Source organism: Suricata suricatta, chromosome 10 (genome assembly GCF_006229205.1).
Source record: "Suricata suricatta isolate VVHF042 chromosome 10, meerkat_22Aug2017_6uvM2_HiC, whole genome shotgun sequence".
Lineage (NCBI taxonomy): Eukaryota > Metazoa > Chordata > Mammalia > Carnivora > Herpestidae > Suricata > Suricata suricatta.
The window spans coordinates 10,478,849-10,499,431 of record NC_043709.1 but is presented as its reverse complement, the minus strand read 5'-3'; the positions used below and the strand labels follow the sequence as shown (position 1 = coordinate 10,499,431).

The 20,583-nt window shown below is 55.3% G+C and overlaps 1 protein-coding gene across 2 annotated transcripts; it reads left to right on the top strand.

The window, feature by feature from the left end:
* The first annotated feature begins 935 nt into the window (after positions 1 to 935).
* Positions 936 to 18,856, top strand: NCF4 (neutrophil cytosolic factor 4). 2 transcript variants are annotated; one of them, XM_029954136.1, is made up of 10 exons: positions 936 to 1,155; positions 6,796 to 6,880; positions 7,487 to 7,640; positions 8,802 to 8,872; positions 12,080 to 12,207; positions 13,423 to 13,480; positions 14,122 to 14,220; positions 16,869 to 16,963; positions 17,188 to 17,253; positions 18,579 to 18,856. In XM_029954136.1, exons 1-10 carry the CDS (start codon positions 1,124 to 1,126, stop codon positions 18,772 to 18,774), a joined length of 984 nt encoding a protein of 327 aa, XP_029809996.1. In that variant the 5' UTR covers positions 936 to 1,123; the 3' UTR covers positions 18,775 to 18,856. The 2 variants fall into 2 exon arrangements, with proteins under 2 accessions (XP_029809996.1, XP_029809995.1); XM_029954135.1 differs by having other exon boundaries at positions 937 to 1,155; positions 16,833 to 16,963.
* Positions 18,857 to 20,583: the final 1,727 nt, after the last annotated feature.

Genomic DNA, 20,583 nt, shown 5'->3' with positions numbered 1-20,583 from the left:
TACTAGTTCTGAACGCTCGGAAGTAAAAGTACGGGGAGGTGGGAGAGAATACGATGGGAGGTGCTCAATTTAGGTGAAAAGTCAGGGAAATTCTCGCTGAAGAGGTGACTTCCAAGCCAGGTTATAAAGGAGGCAGGGAAGAACATTCCAGTAGGGGAAGAGCATGCACGAAAGCTCCGAGGGGCAGGCACCTTGGAGTATTCTAGATGCTCCAGTGAGGGAGTGTGGAAAGGAGAGAGCCAGGGAGGGGGGACTGGGAAGCCAGCAAGGCCTTCAGAGATTTGGGGGCAGAGGGGGCCGGGAGTCTGGACTTTCTCCTTAAGTGCAAGATGAAGTAGTTGAAGAGTTTAAGCAAGGAAAGATGTGATCAGGTTCGTAACAAAGCTCACCGTGGTTGGCAGATCCAGAAAGGACTGGCTGGCTGTGCCAGGCCTGGGGGTCCAGGGATTAGGAAAGTAGAGCCCCCACCTCCCAGGGAAGGGGAGGACAGAGGCATCCACTGCCACACACTCTATACGACAGATAACTGAGTGCTTACTCTGTTGGGGAAACTGGGAGGCTTCCTGGAGGAGGTGGCATTTGCCCCAGGCTTGAGGGATGATGGCAGGCAAGGTAGAAGCCAGCATCCCAGGCCTAGAGGAGTAGTTTGGGCAAAGGTTTGGCAGTGAAGGTCAGAGGGTTGGGTGTGATGAGCCAGAGGATGACAAGTCACTCTCCAAGTTCATGAGGCCCCTCGGTGGTTGAGGCAGCACCGGGACCCTGCCTCTGGTGGAATGGAGCTCTCCGATGCCCGGGGGAGGCCTGGCACCAAGAAATCCTATCAAGGGAGATCTCAGAGCCCAGGAGTCAGTGGATTCTTGCAAACCCAGCCTCCAAGGGTGGGCACTTCCCCAATTGCAGTGCAGCTGGGGGCGGGGAAGAGGAAGTGGAGGCCCCAGGCCAGACCTAGAGAGCCCAGAGGCGGAGCGAGAGAAGCAAGGGACGGGCCTCCCCAGGGAGGACTCCTGGAAACTCTAGGGACCAAAGTGGAGACACAGGGTGGCTAGAGGCGAGAGAGGTGACCACAGCCTGGGCCTGGCTGGGTGACACTGTTGCTGCCCAGTCCCCGGGAACACTGGTGGCCATGGCCGCGGCCCAGCAACTGCGGGCTGAGAGGTGAGTGCAGGGGCGGTGCCCTCCCAGGGCCTCCCCACTGTTCCCAGCACGCCTGAGGGGACAGAGGCCAACCTTCCTGCAGCCCTTATCAAGGTCAAAAGTTTAGAGGGTGGAACTGAGTCAGAACCCGAAGGCTCAGCAATGCAGATTCTTAGAAGGGTTTCAGGGAAGCTTCCAGTTTTGCTCATTTCCCTCAGCACAGATGAGGATGCGGAGGCTCAGAGAGGGGAAGTAACTGTCCCAAGGTCACACAGGAGTGTCGAGTAGGAACAGGATCAGGCCAGGCTCGCTGCTTTGCATGGCTTTTCATCTTCTGTTCAAACAGAATCACAGCATCCGGCTTCTTCCTCTTTCCCGTGGCCTTGGCCCAAATGTCAGAAGCCCTCGCTGACAGCGTCTGCTCTCTGACCACTCGCCTGGCTTCCTTCTTCTGCATAGTCCTTACACCGCTTGCAGGAAATTCTGTACTTACTGATTTGCTTTTGTCTCGGTGGCCCTTCTGTGAGAAGCAGGCTCCAGGGCAGTATTTGTCCCCTGATCACTGCCGTACCCCAGCACGGAGACCCCGACCAGTATGGACTAAATGCTCAATAAACGCGGCTCAGTGAGTGAATCAGTGAGTGGATCCTCGAGCTGGAGAATGTCCTGGGATCCTTCTAGTCCAATTCTGTCATTGTACAGATGACAGAAAATGAGGACCAAGGAAGGTCAAGTCCTCACTCAGGGTCACACGGAGCACGGCCTCGTTAGAGCTTTGCCTCATCTCTCAGCAAGCCTGCGCCCCGAGCTGTGGGGGGACCTGAGGACACGGGGCTTGGCTCCCGCCCTTGGATTGGAACAGCAGGTGATGTCAGGACAAAAAAAGCATGCTAACCGTGTGGTGGTGACTCGGGAGTGTCGTCGGAGATTGGGCGGGCTTGTCTGGGATCAAAGCGGGCAGCAAATGGTACACAGCAGGGTCTGGGGTTCCAGGGGGGATTTCCAAAGGCTGTGGATCAGAAGAAAGCGTGTCAGTGTGTGTGTGAGTGAGTGAGTGTGGAGAGAGGGGCTGCAGGAGCTTGGAGTGCACATCGAGAGGCCTCGGTGAGCCAGAGGGGGTGCAAGGGCCGGCTTGTCCCACCCGATTCCAGCTGCTCTTCCCCACCGGCTCTCACTGGACAGGAAGCTGAACACACAGGAAGTGGCTGCCATGTGGGGCTTGTGGCACTTCCTGTTTCTTGGGGGACATGTGTCAGAAGACAGGACACCCCCCAGGAGCTGGGTCTCCCCAGACTGTGCTCCCTTCCTCCCACGCTCTGTTTCTGTCCAGCCACCCTTGCCCCCACCCCCGGGGGGGAGGAAGGGGCACCCGCCTCCCTCCCTTCATGCAGCCACGAAGCCAGGCCCTGGGCCCCCCTGCCCCTCGGGTGCCCCGGATGTGCTGTATCTGAGGCCAGCACAGAGGACACGAGGGACAGGGAGGGTACAGCAGGTCTTCCTAAGACCTGAGACATCCAAAGTTGGAGAGGACTGCCTGGGGGTAGTGACAGGGGTTCCAACAAACATGGTTTGAGCCCTTACTGTGTGCAGGAGCCACAAAACCCGAGCTCTCTGTCCTCCTCCCCCCCTGAAGGTCTGTCCAGGCCTAGGCCCCTCCCATCCAGGATCCAAAGTGGACTTTCCGTGAACAACGTGAGTGCGTATGAACCCAGAGCATCTCCCAGCCCCAGAAGGCCCTGGGGTGACTTCAGCTGAGAAGGGTCCTGGGGGGTCTTCTAGGATGACTCCCAGTCAGGATCGCTGCCCTCCCCTATCCCCCTCACCCCTCCCCCACCTCTGCCCTGGTGCACAGCTTCCTGGCTCAGCCCCCAGCACACAGCAGCGACTTGCTAAAACACAGACACGGGAGTGGCCCTGTGTGGGGCACCTTCTGTGTGCCCGGCGCTGTTCTGGGCACTGGGGGTGGGGGAGAGCAGGCTCCCTGCTTTCATGGGGCTCTCAGGCTGGGCTGGGCAGAGATGAGACCTCCTGACCCTCCAGGGGTCCCCGATTAGCAGAGAAAGGAAGGAGCTCAGGCACCAAGAGGAGTCTTCCCAAGGTCTCTGCTGGCCATGGCGGAGCAGGGAGTCCGGGGGTCACCTTCCCCCTGCGCCCTCCACTCTGCTGCCCACGCCATCCCAGCGTGAGCCCTCCTTCGCCTCTGCCGCCCCTACCCCCTGCACCAGGCCAGGGACCTTGTGATGGGCCCTGCCCGTCCCACTGACTCTGTCTCTCCTTCCTTTCCGTCTCCCACTGGGTTCCAGCTGCTCTCAAACTGCCCCCGCCCTGAAGTTCCTTGAACTTGGCCCCCTCTTGCTTGCCCAGGGCCTTGGCACTCAGTTTCCCTTGCCTGTCGTCCTGTAGGCAGCTCCTGCTCACTTCTCCCACTGACCCAGCCCCACTTCTGGGAAGCCCTCCCTGACCACCCTCGGTCTGAGCGAGCCGAGCCCTCGGACATGTAGAGCACCCTGCTTTTCTCTCCGGGGGACATAGGTCCCATCTTCAAAGTGCCTGCTTGCCAAGATCTCTTGCCCACGTTGCTAATTCTCAGAAGGTATATAAATGGGCGGCTCCGTTACAGCTCAAACCACCATGTGCTTTTCCTTCCCAGCCTCTCTGACCATTGACATGACATCGTTACTCGGTTAGTGTCAAACTCCTCCACTCTCAGTGGGTTGAGCTTCCGACTTCCGCTTAGGTCATGATCTTGTGGTTCGTGAGTTCAAGCCCCATGTCGGGCTCTGTGCTGACAGCTCAGAGCCTAAGCCTGCTTCCGATTCTGTGTCTCCCCCGCTCTCTGCCCCTCCCCCAGTCATGCTCTGTCTCTCTCTGCCTCTCCATAATAAATAAAAACGTTAAAAAAATTTTTTTTAAAAAGAAGAATAAAAAATAGACTGAGGAGCCAAAAGCCATGTCCTAAGGTGCTTAGAACAGTGTTGGAGCCCTGCAAGGTGTTATTATTATTGTTGCTGTTGTTGTGATTATTACCTCAAATAGGGAAACTGAGGTGGGGAGGAGGGCCTCAGCGAGCTGTTGGGGCAGCAAAGGAGGGGCAGCGTGGTGGTGTATGGGCACAGAATTCTCGAGCCAAACTGCTTAGGCTCAAATCCCAGCTTCTTGGTTTCCTTGGGCGAGTTCTATAACCTCTGTGTGCCTCAGTTTCCCTGTCTGTAAAAAGGTGACAGAAAGGCACACGCTCAGGAAACAGCCGAGTGTAGTTATTGTTACCGGCCTTCTGGATTCCCTGCCCAGAGCCGTGTTTATGTTCTGGCTCCTTCCTGTGCCCCTGCCGTCGTCCTGCAGATGAATTACGCATGAAGCTCACAGCCTCAAGGGACAGAGTGGGGGCAGAAGCTTCTCCCAAGGGTGTTGGCCTCGGGGGCATGTGTGGAAAGTGAGTGGAGGAGGGGGCGGCCAGTGGTCACTGAGTTGCTCAGGGAGTGGCGGGGATTTCCTCTGTCTGCCCATTGCCACCCTGAGTCACCCCCCGCGGCAGCCACCAGCATCCTGTGGTAGCCGGAAGTCCCAGGCAGCCGGACTGGGGACCAGCAGCAGCAGGACTGGGTGTGCGGACTGGGAAACCCATCCCCTCTGAGGGTCTCAGAAGTGGTAGCCCCGCCCCCACTGCCACTCCGTCTCCCCATCGCTCTGAGCTCCGTGACCCCTGGCCGCCCCTTCTCTGTCTCCTTGGCTGGCTGTTTTCTCTTCCTCCGCTTGTCCCTCTCAGGCCCCTCTGCTCCTGGATTGCTCTTCCAGGGGGATCATGGGACGCCGTCCTCCCCTCTCCCACTGCAGCAGAGACCCCTCCCCACCCCCTCTGAGCTCCAGAGCCACACCAGCTCTTGCTAGACCTTGACCTGGGAGCCCAAGGAACTCCCAAATTAGCGTGCCCGGGACTGAGCCCACCAACCCTGCCCCCCTCCCACACATCCTCATCAGAATACGGGTGACATGTGGTGTCACTCTTGGTGCTGCTCTTTCGTTCACCTTCATATCCAAAGAGTCCTCAAACCCTGCTAGTCGTAGGCCAGGAATGATTCACAAGCTGGAAGTGTGTCTGCTGGAAGTGCGTAAGGCTGCTGGGCACGAGGAACTGACGGTAGCTCACACACACACGGGCTTATTGTTTTCACCTATCGAGGAGTCCAGAGGCAGGCCACAGCTGCTTCTGCAGCTCGAGGACCTCAGGAGAATGACCTCGGAATCCCAGAATTCCTTTGATCTTCCTCATGTCTGCCTCATGGATGCAATATGGCTGCCATGGGTCCAGGTGGCGCATCTGCTTTTTCTTTTCTTTTCTTTTTTTTTTAGTGTTTATTTATTTTTGAGAGAGAGACAGAGCACGAGCAGGGAGAGGGGCAGAAAGAGGGAGACACAGGATCTGAAGCGGGCTCCAGGCTCCGAGCAGTCAACACAGAGCCCAGTGTGGGGCTCGAACTCACAAACTGTGAGATCATGACCTGAGCTGAAGTGGGACGCTTAGCCAACTGAGCCACCCAGGCGCCCCGGCACACCAGGTAGAAGGAGGAAGGAGAGAAAACCTTGCTGGCCTGTCCCTTCCTGTGGATTAGGAAAGCAAACGCTCTCTGAGAGGCCCCTGTAACAGATTTTCTCTTAGGTCTCATTGGCTGGAAATGGTCACATGGCTGGTCTTAGCTGCAAGGGAGGTTGGGAAATAGGAATGAGGTTATGAAGTTTGGCTCAGACTGATCATGGTCCATCACCCTGAGGCCAGGCAAGCTGCTGCCCTAAAAATTTGGAGCTTGATTAGCAGGAGGAAGTAGGGGACACAACAATGACACACTGTCTGCCAAGGGTTGTGTCTCTGTGTCCATCCTCTCTGCCTGTCCCCGCTATCTGGCTCCGGTCCATCATCTCTCCATTGCACCGAGGCACTCCAGGGCCTCACAGTGGTGCTCTGTCCTTTTCCTCTCCACACAGCTGCTTGAGTTGGCCTCTTAAAGCCAGATCTTACTGTGTTTTTCCTCTCTTCTGGACCCTTCTGGAACCTTCTGGCTTCCTGTTGCCTATATGAGTTACTTGGCTCAGCACCGGAACCCCCGTTAGCCTGGCCTCATCTGACTGTTCGGTCTCCGGTCACAGCTGACTACACTCACACTAGGCCTGAAACCCCTCCTCGGGCCTTGAAACCTTAGCATACGCTGTTCCCACTGCCTGGAAGGCCCTCCCCCACCCCCCTGGACCTACCTGGTGGATTCCCCTTTGACCTTCTATTTGACGACCTGCTGGACCTGGCTCAAATGTCACCTCATCCATGAGGACTTCCCTACACTGGGCGTGATGAGCCGTTCTCCCCGTGGGACACCCGTTGACTTCGTTTACCCATGTGACCTGGGGCCTAGACCAGGGTCTGACATGGATGACGTTACTTGATGTGCTCTTTCTGGTCACAGAGCAATTTGCTAGATGACAATATGGCCACTGGCATACGGTCCCCTCTCTAAACGGGTTCACTCCCAGGGTCTGCTCTGTGTCCTGGCATGGTGCCGGAAGGGGTAGCGACACACACAGCCAGGGTTCACCTTGCACACTGCCTCATGCCCGACGGGCCCGGCGGCAGCAGGTGGTCACTGGGCTTCCTTTCCCTCCTGCCTCCCTCAGCGACTTTGAGCAGCTTCCCGATGATGTCGCCGTCTCTGCCAACATCGCCGACATCGAGGAGAAGAGGGGCTTCACCAGCTATTTTGTAAGAGAGACCCTGACCTTCAGCCTCTGACCCCTAATCCCCAGCTTGCTCCCCCCTTAACTTCCATCCCAGGGCTTCTCAACCAGGTGATTTGCCCTCCAGGGGACATTGGGTAGTAAATATCATTTTTTATAACTCGTTTTTTTTTAGGTTTATTTATTTTGAGAGAGAAAGCATGCACACACAGGCGAGCAGGGGAGGGTCAGAGAGAGAGAGGGACAGAGAGAATCCCAAGAAGGCTCTTTGCTGCCAGCGCAAAGCCGGACATGAGGCTCAATCCCACAAGCCTTGAGATCATGACCTGAGCCAGAATCCAGTCATTTGCTTAACCGATTGAGCCACCCGGGGGCCCCTGGGAGTCAACACCCTGGAACATTTTTGATGATTACTGGCTAGGGCGGGGGATGCCACTGGCTGGATGGAGCCCAGAGAGGCCGCTCGGCACCCTTGGGTGCACAGCACAGCCGCCACCCCAGAGAAGTGTGGCCCCCGGTGTGACACCAAGTTCGAGAAATGCCGCTCTAATCTTAGGACCTTCGAACCACCACCCCTGCCCCCGCCGCCTCTGCCCCTGGCCACCTACACCCTGGCCCATGTCCTCTCTAGGTTTTTGTCATCGAGGTGAAGACGAAGGGCGGATTCAAGTACCTCATCTACCGCCGCTACAGCCAGTTCTACGCCTTGCACAGCAAGCTGGAGGAGCGCTTTGGGCCGGAGAGCAAGGCCAGCCCGTTCACCTGCACTCTGCCCACACTTCCCGGTAGGCCGCCCGGCCCCTGAGCTGGGAGCCCCGCCCGCGTCCCGCCGCCTCCCCATTTAGCCCACGGGCAAACCATTCAGGCCGAGGCCCCTCCCGGCCATCACGGGCTGCCCCCTCTGGCCTCATGGCCCTTGACCTCTTGTGCTGTGATGACATTATGATAACTACAGTCTGCCCCTTGTCCAGCCCAAGGACTCACGTCGCCCCCTCTGGCCCTGTCCCCCTGACCGCAGCCCCAGTGAGGGCTGTTCCCTGCAGCTCCCCCTGCCTCCCCTCTGTGATGCTGTGGGCACTGCATCGCTGCCTCCCTGCACCCTTGCCTCCTGGCCTTTCTCCCCAGCTCCATCCGAACACGCACCCCAGACAGGCGCAGATCTGAACTCTGACTTTAACTGCTCTCCTCTTGCTGCTGAGTCCCGACCGCCTCCCTACCCCAGACCTCAGTCACTACCATCCACTAACACCGGGCACCAGCCCCTGCCCACCTCATGGGCAATGGGAGCCAGACAGTCACCTTCTGGTGGGGGTCCTTGGGGGAGACAGCTCTACCGGGGGCTCCGCCTAAGGTGCCTGGAGAGGACATTTGTCTTGGGTCAGTCATCACCTGTTTCCCTTTCCTTCTAAACACGCTGCCTTGCTTTTGAGGAATGATTTTTTCATCTATTCCACAAATATTGATTGATTTGGGCCTCGTTGGCATATTAGGAGCACCTTGAGATTTAAAGAATGTTGATGCCCGAGTCCCACCCCCAGAGACCCAGATATAATAATTCTGGGGCGAGTCCTATACAGTGAGATTTGTAAATGCCCCTCGGGTGACCTAAGTGCGCAGCGGGGTTGAGGACCCCTGTGTTGGGTCATGGGCTACCGTGTGAACTAAGCCAAGCCCCCCTTCTCTTGGAGCTCAAAATCGTGTATGTGCATGTGTGCGTGTGTGTGTGTGTGTGTGTGTGAGCAGGCAGTAAATAAACAAGTAAAACAAGAGAAATGCCAGCTGGAAAGAACGCAGCCCAGCTGGAAGCAAGCGGAAAGGTGGCGCGGACTGGAGGCGCCTCCTCGCCCCGCTGAGACGGTGGGGGAACGCCAGGCCTGGGAGGGCAGCTCCGGGCCAGAGCGTGTTCTTGGGCCGGGCTCCCAGCAGAGCTCTTTGCATTTCTACAGCCAAAGTGTACGTGGGCGTAAAACAGGAGATCGCTGAGATGCGGATTCCTGCCCTCAACGCCTACATGAAGGTAACCGTGCGGCCGTGCCGCCTGGAGGTCTGGGAGGGACTGTGGGAGGGCGCCAGGGGGGACACCTGGGAGGGCACTGGGAGGACACCTGGGAAAGCATCTGGGAGGACACCTGGGAGGACACCTGGGAGGGCACCTGGGAGGACACCTGGGAGGGCACCTGGGAGGACACCTGGGAGGGCACCTGGGAGGACACCTGGGAGGGCACCTGGGAGGGCACCTGGGAGGGCACCTGGGAGGGCATCTGGGAGGACACCTGGGAGGGCACCTGGGAGGACATCTGGGAGGGCATCTGGGAGGGCATCTGGGAGGGCACAGAGGGGGAAGCAGGCCATGGGCCATCCTTGAGCACAGCTGTGGGGTTGCTTCCTCTGCTCTGATGGCCCCCATCTTCACTCCTAAAAGGCCTGGCCTGGGGGGAGAAATAGGATGTGTTCTTAGAGCTCCAGGGGGTGGGGTGGAGGTAATGGAGAAGGTTCGGGAACCATAGTTTGAATCGACAGTCTAGTGTCTGTGCTGAGTGTTCAGAGAGCAAGGTGAAAAGGACCCAGGGTGTGCTCTTGAGGTGCCTGCGCTCCAGTGGGGACACGGAAAGGTGGGCCACGAAAGCACAGAACCGTGGCCTGTGTAGCGGAGTCATGATGGACCAGGGCCCCTGCTCCCTCACATGATGCCTTTGTACGATCCAGAGAAAGCCCTCCCTTGCCAAGGCACAGGCTGGTTTTCATTGCATTCATGAGCTTTGCCCAGGTGCCCTTGCCTACTCCCCAACCTTTAAATTGCCTGCGTCCCTAGGAGATCAAAACACAGAGAAAGAAGTGTCTTGAAGGCAGAGACTTGGCTGGTTAGGAAAGTCCTTCCACCAATCAGGACTGTGCAAGAGAGCGACAGGGTTCTTCATGAGGTAGTGAGCACTCTGTCACTAGAGGCATCCAAGCCATGGCTTGATGGCAACCAGAGGAAACGGCAGAGGGAAGCCCTCCTCCTAGCACAGAGGCCCCTTCACCATTAGTGAGTGCTCCCTCTGCTCCCCTGAGGAGCACAGAACTAGGCATCCTCAGTCTTCGCTCTGATATCAACTGTTTGGGTGATTTGGGGCAAGTTACTCCTTTCTGAGCCTTGGTTTCCTCACCTGGAAATGAGGCAGTGCCTCTAGCTCTCTGGTCTCCTGGGAGAGGAGTGATGTTGGATGCTTCCAGAATGTGAGAGATCAGACCGTAACTCCCAGCAGAGTGAGCGGCAGGAGGAGCGCGGCGGAGGTGGGAGGCAGGAGACGGCCCCTGCCCACTCCAGGGGCTGCAGGAACCCTGGGCTCTGAGCAGAGAGGAGGGAGGGTGGAAGCCCCTGGTATGCGGCACTGGAAACATCTCCCCTCAAGGGGGCGCTGTGACACCTGCTCCTTCAGGGTGGCTGGAGGCTTCCGTCTTCCTGCAGGGTAGGAGAAGGGTGAGCTCTGCGGGGAGGGATGAGGCTGTGGAGCTGGGGCTCTTGGTCCCCCACCTGGGCTTAGCCACCAGCAGCCTGGAGGGTCTCCTCTCTGCCTATCTCTGTGTGATTTGGTTCCTTAGAGCCCAGGGCTCCATCAGTGCAGGAATCTCTGCTATGGTCCAGGGCCAGGGAGCTCACTACCACCCTTCCCCGCCCATCCCCTTGGGCAGTGATTAGAAAAATCTGATTCCTTGTAACTCCCACCGCTGTCTCACCACTGTCCGCGTGGAGACCATGGACCATGTGATAATGACGCCCACCTGGGAGGCTGTGCGGTGCTTTGACCAGCAGCCAGGAGGCCCTTGATACGTATTTGTAGGATAAACAAATAGGCTTATTTACTTCCCTCAATAACTTATGAGTTGGATGCTATTATCCCTATTTACGGATGAGCGAGTGGAGGCTCAGAGAAGTGAAGCCACTCTTTCGGTGCCACAGAGCAGCTAGAGAGGAGGGCTGAGATTTGAACTCCCGTCTCTGTGACTCCAGGGCTGTGCTTTCACCCACTGTGCTACACGGTGATCAAAGTAATAGCAACGATCGTCCAACTTTGATGGGCTCTTGCTAGAGAACCGGTCGTGTTGCAAGCGTTGTGCACCTACTCACTTATTTAATCCTGACACCATCCCACAAGGCAGGTGCTATTATCCTCCCCGTTTTATTAGTGAACATTTGGAGGTACACCTGCTCAGGGTCACCCAGCTGGTGAGTGGGACTTGACCCCAGGTGTGGCCTGGCTCAGTGTCTGTACCCTTAAGCCCATCTCTGGGCTGCCTCCCAGTCCTCCCCTTAGGACAGACATGTCCTGTCTGGGCTCTGCAGGCCTGATCCTCTGGGATGGACCTCCTGGCCCCTCCCCACCCGGCTGCCTCCACAGGATTCTCAGAAAGGGGCTGGAGCTATAGCCCAGAGCCACAGAATTCCTGGGGACCTGTGCATTGTCCAGTTTGGGGGGATGACCCTGCCACATTCTGGGTACTCTGTGTCCTCGCAGCCTTAGGACCTTTGCCTGTGGCCGGTATAACCAGCATCAGATAGAGTGAGAGTCCCAACTCCTCCCCTTCCTAGCTCTGCTGACTGGATAGGGCACTTTGCCTCTCCAAACCTCAGTTTCCCCAATTTCAATATGAGATGAAGTACCAGAAAGCATTTTTTTTAGGCAGTAATGCCACCACTGTTGCTGGTTTGGGTCATTTGAGGTATTCTTCCTCCCACGATTGTCTCATTTTCATCTCAGGGATGGGCCTCTGGGAGCCCCAGCTCTGTCGCTTGCCAGGCCAGGTGGCTTTGAGCAGGTACCCCTAACCTCTCTGACACTGACTTTCAGGCTTTTGGTCAGATGGAGCGAAGCCATGTGGTGTGGCACTGAGTGCAGTGCCTGGACAGTCACCACCCCATCATTTTACCTGTTGTCACCGTTATTGTTGGGTCTGGGGTCCTTTAAGTTCTTTTCCAAATGAACTATTCTCAAGCCTTCCAGTCCCCTACTGATCTCGAGCTCAGGAGTAAAACTTATGAAATGTTACACATCTTGTATGAAATGGAATATGTCTTATTGCTGTGATCAGGCAGAGAAAGAGTTGAGGGGGAGAGAGAGAGAGACAGAGAGAGAGAGAGAGCGAGCGAGCAGCATGGATGATGGGGATGGAGCAGATAGGCTGGGATATCTAGACCTTTCTGCTGGCCACCTGCCTGTGCTGTCTCCTCTCCCAAACACAGAGCCTCCTCAGCCTGCCCATCTGGGTGCTGATGGATGAGGACGTCCGGATCTTCTTCTACCAGTCACCCTATGACACGGAGCAGGTGCCCCAGGCACTGCGCCGGCTCCGGCCACGCACCCGGAAAATGTAAGTGACCAGTCCCTGAGCTCCTCTGGGCCAGAGCCCCGGGCTGCCTCCTCCTCACCAGGCTTTGTGCCCCAGATGAAAGGCATGTCTTTTCCCTGGAGGAAGAGAAGAACCAGACATCAGTTCCATCCCTGAACACCCCAGGATGTTCAGGTTGTTAGGTGGGCTTGAAAAACCAAGCCCAGGGCCTGGAGGGATAGGAGGTGGTGCATTTTGATGTGTGTGACGGCGCGGACCAGAGGACGGGGGCTGGACCACTGACAGGAGGAGACTGCGGCCACAGTGCTCGCTGGAGATGCTGCAGGGCTCTGGGTGCCTGGAGAGAGTTGAGGAGGGAGGGAAGGGAGGCGCTGTTCTCTCCGCAGACATTCCTCCAGCATCTCCTGGGACGCCCTGGCCCCTCAATCAGTTGCCGCTCCTGGTGTCTCACGCTGGCCCCCAGGGGACGCTGCTGCTCCCTCTCTGATTCCAAACAGCCCACTACTCCCTTCCAGCCCCCTGGTCAGCAGGAAATAATCATGGAGAATCCAAGCCTCTGAAATAGGGCTCTGTTTCCAAAGCCAGGCTGCTGCTGCTAAGAATTCCAAGGAAAGTGCTCCTGAGTCCTGGCCTCCTTCTTAGCTCCTCCCTCCCTCCTCAGGCCAGTATCTCTGAGTGTCCTCCCGGTGCCAGGTCATCTCCCGTGCATGCAGGCAGGCATGGTCTCAATGTCCCTGAGCCTCACGCAGCCCTGTGCCCAGAGCCCTGGAGCAGAGCACCTCTCCAACGCCATTTCCTTGGTTGAAAAGTTAGAGGTTGGGTGTGGGGCGTAGAAGGAAGAACAGATGTGAAAGCGTCGGTAAGTTAGGGCACTAAGCAAATGTGTGTCCTCCTCCTGGCCTTCCTGCTGAGCCTCAGGTTCCTGGCCCACAAAAGGGAATATAATCCCTCCCCCAGCGGCAGTGGGACCCAGGAGCGAGTGTGATGGCCCAGAGGAGCGCGCGACTATAGGTGCATTTTTTTTAATAGTTTATTTTCAAATTGGATTCCATATAACATGCAGTGCTTCTCCCCACAAGTGCCCCCACCATGACCATCAATGTAGCTGCATTTTTAACCTCCGCCCCTCCCCCACCTTTCCCACCCCCCTGACCAGGGGCTCCTCTGGGCACAGAAGCAGGGAGCCGGGCCCGAGAAAACCAGGAGGGCTGACAGGCCTCCCCTCTCTCTCCACAGCAAGAACGAGGTCCCGCAAGGCGCCATCTTGGACCGCATGGCAGCTCCGCGCGCAGAGGTAACCCCGCGGGGACAGGCCTCCCACCTCACCTCCAGGCTCCACCTTTGGCCACTGTGTCCCTCCCATTGGGCGCCCTTCGTGTGTCCAGGGTGGGGCTGGGTGCTGCCAGCAGGAGGGGACTCAGCCTCAGCCCCGAGGGCGCCCAGCCCAGCTGACAGGAGCTGGTGTGGGGACCACTCAGAGGCAAAGGGGAAGGCGGTCATCCATCATCCATTCAGCAAGCTTTCCTGGCCTCCTCCAGGCCGGCCCCACCTTGGGGACCGGAGCCCCGGAGGTGACTCACGCAGGCCCCGCCCTCAAGGAGCTCACGGTTCCCTGGGGACGCACATGTAGAAACAGGATGGTCAGCGCCCACAGTGAGGCCTGGGGGCCCAGGCGGGTTCTCGACCCGGGGAGTTTGGATCCCTGCCTCTCTGTGCTCATCCCACCAAGTCTGGAAGGAGCATCGTTCTGGAGTCAGAGAGACCTGGGTTCTAATCCTGGTTCCTCCACTACCGCGTGTGTGGTCTCCGACAAGTCAGTTATCCTTCCAGAGCCAGCATCCTCAGCCGCTCGCTGGGACCCTGAGGCCCGCAGAGCACGTTAGTAGGAATTCAGTGAGTGCTCCCCCCTGCCTCCTGACTCCTCTCTCCTCCCAGGCCCTGTTTGACTTCACTGGGAACAGCAAACTGGAGCTGAATTTCAAAGCTGGAGACGTGATCATCCTTCTCAGTCGGATCAATAAAGACTGGCTGGAGGTGAGGTTGGGGTTAGGATGGGGGTGAGGTTGGAGGTGAGGACAGGGGTGAGGTTGGAGGTAAGATAGGGGTGAAGATCGAGGTGAGGTGGAAGTGAAGTTGGAGGTAAGGATGGAGATGAGATTTGGGGTGAGGATGGAGGTGAGGTTGGAGGTGAGGTTGGGGGTGAGGCTAGAGGTGAAGTTGGAAGTGATGGAGGTAAGGACGGGGATGAGTTTGGAGGTGCGCATGGGGGTGAAGAGGGGGTGAGGTTGGAGGTGGAATGGGGGTAAGGCTGGATGTTGGCAGTGAAGTTGGAAGTGAGGATGGAGATGAGTTTGGAGGTAAGAATGGGGGTGAGGGGGGTGAGGTTGGAGGTGAGGTTGGAGGGTGAGGCAGAAGGTGAGGATGGGGGTGAGGCTGGTGGTGAGGTTGGTGGTGAGGTTAGAGGTGATGTTGGGAGTGAAGTTGAAAGTGAGGATGGAGATGAGTTTGGAGGTAAGAATGGGGGTGAGGCTGGCGGTGAGGTTGGAGGTGAGGTCGGAGGCTGGATTGGAGGTGAGGTTCTTTCTGGTCTCGTGGCGGGGGATCAGAGGAAGCAGGGTCAGGGAAGGCCCCAGGGAAGAGATGCTCTCTGAGGATAATCCTGGAAACACGAGCAGCTGGGTGGAGGCCGCCTGAGGAGTCCAGCCACGGGGGAGGCAGGTGGGAGATCCTGGAGACCGCACTTGCCTTTGGTTCTGACCCCAATAAACAGTGGCTTCAGGCAAGTCAGTTAACTTACTGAATTTAATATCTTGGTCTATCACAGGGTGTCTCAACAGTGGCGCTTGTTGACGTTTGGGGACAGATAATTCTTTGGTGTGGGGCCATCCTGTGCACTGCAGGGCGTTTAGCTGCACCTTTGGCTTCTGCTCACCAGACTCCAGCAGCACCCCTGCAGTTGACAATCAAATACCTCCAGACATCTGGCTCGGGGTGGGGGAGGTTGCAAAAGCATGCGCAGTTGAGACGCACTGGCCTGTCATCTGGGATGGTTGTCCTTGCCTTGGTGCAGCCAGGAGAGAGAGTGATACGGAGTGTGAGCTCTGGGGTTGGCCTGTCTGGTGTCATTTCCTAGTTGTTCTTAACTAGTTTTGCATCCCTGGGAGCCTTGCTCAACCCTGTGGTTTCCTTTTCTGTCAATGGAGATAGCTGACAATTTCTTCATAGCGGTCCTGGGAGGGCCGACCAAGGCGCAAGCCCATGGATGGCCTACATGTGTGGCATCCGGCCGGTGCCGGGGCTGCTGGGAAGATGAAATGAAACTCTGACACCAGAGTCTGCCTTGACTGTTGCTTCGTCCCCACAGGCGGCATGTATGGCCTTTACAGGGGCTCATAGCGACTTGGTGACTGAAGATGGGAGGCCCTGGCCATTTCGATTGGATCCTGGTGTCCTTAAACAAAGTTCCCTTTTGTTGAGGCTCCTGAGGCAGGCGGTGTCCAAAGGAGATTGTGGGATGGGCCCCAGGGGGATCAAGGGGAGGGGAAGGTCCCTGGTGTCCAGGGACTAGACAGGGACAAGGACCATCAGTCTGGCCAACTTGGCAGCTTTGATCTTACCTCGTCCTGGAGCCGTGTCTTGGGACTCAGACAGCTGTTGGGCATTGCTGGCCGCTCTCCTTCCTGTTTTCTGAAAAGTTCTGTGTGTGAGTATGCTGGCCGACTTCTGGCCTCAGGTTAAGGGGAGGCTCAGGGAAGGAGCAAGGGGGACCACTTTGAGCCTCAGTTTACATGTCTGTAAAATGGGATATGGATCATATCTCTTCTAAAGGGCTGTGAAGATTAAGAGGACAGGTGGCAGTGGCATAGGCAGTGGCTGGGCCTTGGCCTGGAGCTCAGGACGGAAACCTGGGCTGGAGAGAGATTTCTGGCCATCCGGTCTAGGGCAGGCGCCCGGTGAGATCTGCGGATGCGGAAATAGGCGAAGAGAGCTACCCCTTCGTCTCCCTCCCGTTTTTTATTTTTATTTTAATGTTTATTTATTTTCGAGACAGAGACAGAGACAGAGTGAGGGGAAGGGGCAGAGAGAGAGGGAGACACAGAATCCGAAGCAGGCTCCAGGCTCTGAGCTGTCAGCACAGAGCTCGACGCGGGGCTCGAACCCACGAACCGTGAGATCATGACCTGAGCCGGAGTGGGACGTGTAACTGACTGAGCCGCCCAGGCGCCCACTTCTCCCCTGTTCTGTTTTCCTCCTTGACACCCATCGCTGTTGTCTCAGCGCAAAGTTCACCTACGTCCCAGCACATTGACTGTCAACCCCCATCATAACGTCGCTCCAAGCGGGAGGCCAAGAACTGCCGTCCATTCTGAGTGCCCAGAGCCTGCCGTCTGGCTGGTGCTCATGACTCCGTGAGCCAATGACTGAACTAGGTGAAAGCAGATACAGTGAGACTATTATTCTTGACTGATGTTTATTCTAGAACAGAAATACCAGTCCTGGGGTCAACAGCATGGTGACCTTGATCACTTTTTCTCCTGCCTTTGCGTATGACCTCGTCTGCATCACGGGAAGGGCGGGGGACCCTCGGAGATCAGCCCTGCTCTCTCTCTTCCCACCGACAAGGCGGCCCCTTCTTTCCTCCTCAGGGCACTGCCCGGGGAGCCACGGGCATCTTCCCACAGTCGTTCGTGAAGATCCTCAAGGACTTCCCCGAGGAAGACGACCCCACCAACTGGCTCCGCTGCTATTACTATGAGGACACCATCAGCACCACCAAGTTCGTGGCCTGTCCACCCTCCCTGCCCCTCCCCACCCCGATCCCATCCCCCACATCACACTCTGGGCTCTGAGATCTCCCTTCCCCCCAACTAAAAGCCCCCAGTGGTTCTGGATAAGCCATAACTTGGTAACAGGATGCCATCCCGTGTGGTCCCCCTAGCCTCCTTCTCATGTCCCTCTTCTGGCCTGATGCCCACTCAGTGCTGCCTGGTGTCCCCTTAGGGACATCGCGGTGGAGGAAGACCTCAGCAGCACTCCGCGATTCAAGGACCTGCTGCAGCTCATGAGGTGAGTGGTTGGAGGTGGGAGGGTGGAGGCAGGGGGTCGGACGCCCTGGAGGAGAGAATAGAGGGACCAATGCGGTACATTAAGGTGCATCTGCTTTGCCTTCTTGTTTTGTCCCCAGCCCAGCCCCACAGGGCAGATATGGGCTCCAGTGACAGAGACAAGTGGGGGTCTGCAGAGATGTACAGGGCTTAGATGAGGTCCCATGGTTTGTGAGGGTGGATCAGCAGTTAGAGCTAGGGTCTCGCTAGCTAACAACCTTGGACTTGGGTCCTCCACCACCCGAGAGCCACCACTTCCCAAGGTCCAGCGTATTCACGGACACTTATTTTACAGAAAGGAAATAACGTTCTATCCCTGACTATAGATGTCATTCCTATTAGTTACATGTATATATAAGAATGTCGGAAATCACAGAAGGGTATAAAGAGGTGAAATCACCTCATACATCACTCCTTTCGTTATTAGATGCGCAGATGTCTCCAGTGCACACCACGTCCCGTAAATATGGCCTTAGCTGGCTACGTGGTGCCATTCTGGGTGCGCACCAGAATTTATGTGGACCCCTCCTCAGCCGTTTACACTATCCTCTACTTTCTTACAACCCTAAATAATGCTGCAAGTCTCGTATTTGGTGACTTGCCTGATTGGCCCCTTTGGATGAGTGTCTAGACGTGGAATTTGGAATTAAGGTGTTTGCAAGTCTGTTAGGCTCCCTCCCCTTTTGTCAGATTCCCCACAGAGAGGTTATATCACGTGAGTTCGATCCCCGCGTCGGGCTCTATGCTGACAGCTCAGAGCCTGGAGCCTGCTTCGGATTCTGTGTCTCCCTCTCTGTCTGCCCCTCTCCTGCTCACACTCTGTCTGTCTGTCTGTCTCTCAAAAATAAATAAACATTAAACAATTGTTTTAAAAAGGTTACATCATTTTTCACTTTCACCAGCCAGATCCACCACGTCAGACAGCTCCAATCCTTAAAGAGCCCTCCTCCACAGGGGCACATAGCTCTTGGGGGACTTTATTCTCTCTACTCTGTGCCCAGCTAAGCCCACTCCTCTTCCTCAAGATGATTCCTAACTCTTCATATTTGTACACAAGGCATTTCAGGCTGTGCCACTGACTTGTGTGAAAGCCTCTTCTCCCCTATAGGTCTCAGTTTCTCCATCTGTACAGTGGGAGATCTATACGGATGATAAGCCTGCATCAGCCTCTGACCTCTTCGGATTCTTAGATCCTGGCTTTAAAACACCCTCCACCCCCTCTCCCTGTCCTGATCCTTAGGCCTAAGGCTGCTGGACCTTTTGTTAACCCTGATCTTTCCCATCCAGGCGGGAGTTCCAGAGGGAGGACATCGCCCTAAATTACCGGGATGCCGAGGGGGATCTGGTCCGGCTGCTGTCAGATGAGGATGTGGCACTCATGGTGAGGCAGGCTCAAGGTCTCCCCTCCCAGAAGCGCCTCTTTTCCTGGAAGCTGCATGTCACCCAGAAGGATGACTACAAGGTGTACAACACTGTCCCCTGAGCTGATGGGGACTAAATAAATGAACGAATGAATGAATGAATGAATGAATATATGAATGAATAAACATTATACATAAATAAAAGTATCTTTATTTATTTTTGAGAGAGAGAGAGAGAGAGAATGAGCGAGCAGGGGAGGGGCAGAAGGAGAGAGAGAGAGAATCCCAAGCAGGCTCTGCACTACCCACTTGAAGCACAACACAGGGCTCGAACCCAGGAACCATGAGATCATGACCTGAGTCAAAATCAAGAGTTGGATGCGTAACCTACTGAGCCACCCAGGTGCCCCTAAAAGTATCTTTCATGTACATTCCTCAAGAAGAGGAAAGCTGGTCCTTGAGGGATAGTGTGAGAGGCAAGAACATATGATAAGCAGAAGCAGTGGTAAGTATTGTGGATTTGCCTTGCAGTTGACTGAGCTAAGCTGAAACAGTGTTTCCAAGAATGTCCTCCCCTGTGTGGATCCCGACTGGTGTGGGCTGTCAGATACAATGTGCAAGAGATTCAGAAGGGGAGTGTAAAGCACCACCAACTTGTTTTTAGTTCAGAGATGCCAGTTGCAATTCATGCACGCAGTTGCTTAGGTGCTGGTTCACAGTTTGGAACTTCAGAACACAAAAGTCAAAGAGAAGATCCCGGAAGCAGTGAGAGAATGTTGCAATTGCCACAAAAGAACAACAGTGAAAGTGATAGCGGGCTTCTCGGTAACACCTTCAATGTCAGGTCCCAGATCCTGTGCTGGGTGTGTGTTTAGCTCCCTGCCAAAGGGCACCAGTTTCTTTTGGTTTCTGTTTGTCCTTGCTTCTCTCACGGCATGTGCACCTTTTTTTTTTTTTTTTTTTTTTTGGACAGCTTTTGTCACTCGAACTGACACAGATGCAACAGCATCATATAAAAGGTTTAACCGGGGCGCCTGGCTGATTCAGTCGGTTAAATGTTTGACTTTGCCTCAGGTCATGATCTCACCGTTTGTGAGTTTCAACCCCATGTAGGCCTCTGTGCTGACAGCTCGGAGCCTGGAGCCTGCTTCGGATTCTGCGTCTCCCTCTCTCTGATCCTCCCCTGCTCACACTCTGTCTCTCTTTCTCTCTCTCAAAAATAAACATAAAAGAAGTTTAAAGTTTAACCAGCTCCCATGATTGAGGAAGACTGAACCTTCAAGGCAAACCTCTCACTACATCTTTCTTGCTTCTCTGATGGAATCCTGAGACACATGCATATAAATTCAAATATTCTCAATGGAAGTTATAATAACATCTCATTTCTATGGTTAAAAGAGGATCAAATTAAAATACTGGATGACAATAATATACATGCATCAGGAGAGGTGGAATTAAAGTGTTCTAAGGTGCTTACGCTGTCCATAACCAGGGTTGAAAATTGTTTAACATTAGGCTTTGCCAAATTAAATGTGCATGGTAAAATCTCAGTGGAAATCATCCAAAGAATAGAAAGAAAACATATGTATTTCATTTGCATCAAAATGAATAAGAAAAAAGGAAATCAATTTAAAAGAGGCAAGAGATGGGGTGCTCAGCTGGCTCAATGAGTGGATTGTGCACCTCCTGATTTCAGGGTTGTGAGTTCAAGCCCCATGTTGGGTGTAGAGATGACTTAAAAATAAAACCTTAAAAAAAGTGAGACAAGAAAGAAGAAGAAAGAGGTAGAATTCAAAAGTCACTTGTCCAAATATGTCTTTTTGATACTTTAAACTTGTATGGACTCGATGCACAAATTAAAAGATTGTCAGATTAGATTTTTTAAGAACTAAGTCCATATAAGTGTCATGCACATGAGAAGCTCACATAAA

Excerpts from the sequence above, each read along its gene's own strand:
- NCF4 (XM_029954135.1), top strand. The coding sequence starts at position 1,124 with ATGGCCGCGGCCCAGCAACTGCGGGCTGAGAG. Across the intron at positions 7,641-8,801 it reads CACTCTGCCCACACTTCCCG|CCAAAGTGTACGTGGGCGTA; the intron begins GTAGGCCGCCCG and ends GCATTTCTACAG. Across the intron at positions 12,208-13,422 it reads CGGCCACGCACCCGGAAAAT|CAAGAACGAGGTCCCGCAAG; the intron begins GTAAGTGACCAG and ends CTCTCTCCACAG.